This window comes from Psammomys obesus, unplaced genomic scaffold (assembly GCF_907164565.1).
Source record: "Psammomys obesus unplaced genomic scaffold, mPsaObe1.curated_primary_1811, whole genome shotgun sequence".
NCBI lineage: Eukaryota > Metazoa > Chordata > Mammalia > Rodentia > Muridae > Psammomys > Psammomys obesus.
Genome location: NW_026587382.1, coordinates 3236901 through 3238123, shown reverse-complemented (window position 1 = coordinate 3238123; position 1223 = coordinate 3236901). Strand labels below are relative to the sequence as shown.

The 1223-nt window shown below is 45.3% G+C and overlaps 1 protein-coding gene across 1 annotated transcript; it reads left to right on the top strand.

Moving 5' to 3' along the window:
- Nucleotides 1-435: 435 nt before the first annotated feature.
- On the top strand, nt 436-786 carry Prr9 (proline rich 9). Its single transcript, XM_055603684.1, has one exon. It carries the CDS (start codon nt 436-438, stop codon nt 784-786), a length of 351 nt encoding a protein of 116 aa, XP_055459659.1.
- Nucleotides 787-1223: the final 437 nt, after the last annotated feature.

The following is a 1223-nucleotide window of genomic DNA, read 5'->3' as shown; positions in this document are numbered from 1 at the left end:
CTCTCTCTCTCTCTCTCTCTCTCTCTCTCTCTCTCTCTCTCTCTCTCCATCTCTGTGAGGCCACCGCTCTTCTGTTTCTACCCTAGACAGCTTGCCATTTCTTGAAACACTTTAATTCTCGTGTATTCTGTTTAGTGTGTTGTGCCTGATTTATAAAAAATATTAGTTAAATTCTGTAGTAGGACTGGGGCTTTCAGCTTGTGACTAGATAAAAGCCCGGGTGAATACTTTCATCTTGGAAGCAAATGTCAGACGAGGTGATATAAGGATATAAAAGAAAAGAATAAAAATCAGTCTTAGAGCTAATTATCTTCTTCCTGTATCCCTCTCTCAGTCCTTCACCTTGCCCACACCTTTCTGGTTCCCAGCCTGGTGCTTTGAGTGTGAAACATCTCAAATCTTTTGTTTGTCCTCAGGCTCTTCAAATCATCCAAGATGTCTTTCAGCGATCAACAGTGTAAGCAACCATGCGTGCCACCTCCATGTCTTCAAAAGAGCCAAGAAAAGTGCCAGGCACAAGCTGAGGATGTATGTGTCCCCTCATGTCAGGACCCCTGCCAAGATAAATGTCCACAGCAAGCTCAAGAGGTATTTGTTCCTCAGTGCCAGGAGTTAAGCTCAGGAAACTGCCCACAACAAGGCCGAGAGCCATGCCTACCTCCAAGCCAAGACCAGTGCCTGCCTCAGCTTGTGGAGCCATGCCAGGATTTGGCCCAAACAAAATGTGTGGAAGAGTTCCCACAGAAGATCCAAGAGAAGTGTCCGTCCCAGGGCAAAGCAAAGTAGCTGCTCAAATGCCATCTGGAGTCAAAAAGATGGCCATTAGAAGAAAATCCAAGCCGAGTCCCTACTCTGGCGATTTCTCCTGTGGGGATCTCTGTATAATATACCTTCTTGTCTCCTGACTTCCTTAGTATTTCAGGACTTGGTCTGCCTCTGAAAATAGTTCTCTGTATTTTAAAACCTCTGTGAATAAGTGTTCTTCTTGGCAGCTGGTAGACTGTTTCTACTATAGGAGTGGTGTGCTATCAAGGCAGACCACCAAAGCCTAACACAGCAATCCTGGAGAGAAAAGTCACCTAGTCCTTGGTATGTAACCATGACAGATGCCCTCATTCATCTTTCAGAACGCAAGGCTCTCTTTCAGCCTCAAAACTGTCTGAATTTAATGGCGCTGTGCTGAGCATCACCAATACAATGGGTGTTAAGAGGATGGTGATGCT

What these genes read in the sequence shown, in the direction of transcription:
- Prr9 (XM_055603684.1), top strand. Translation starts at nt 436, where the DNA reads ATGTCTTTCAGCGATCAACAGTGTAAGCAACCATGCGTGCCACCTCCA.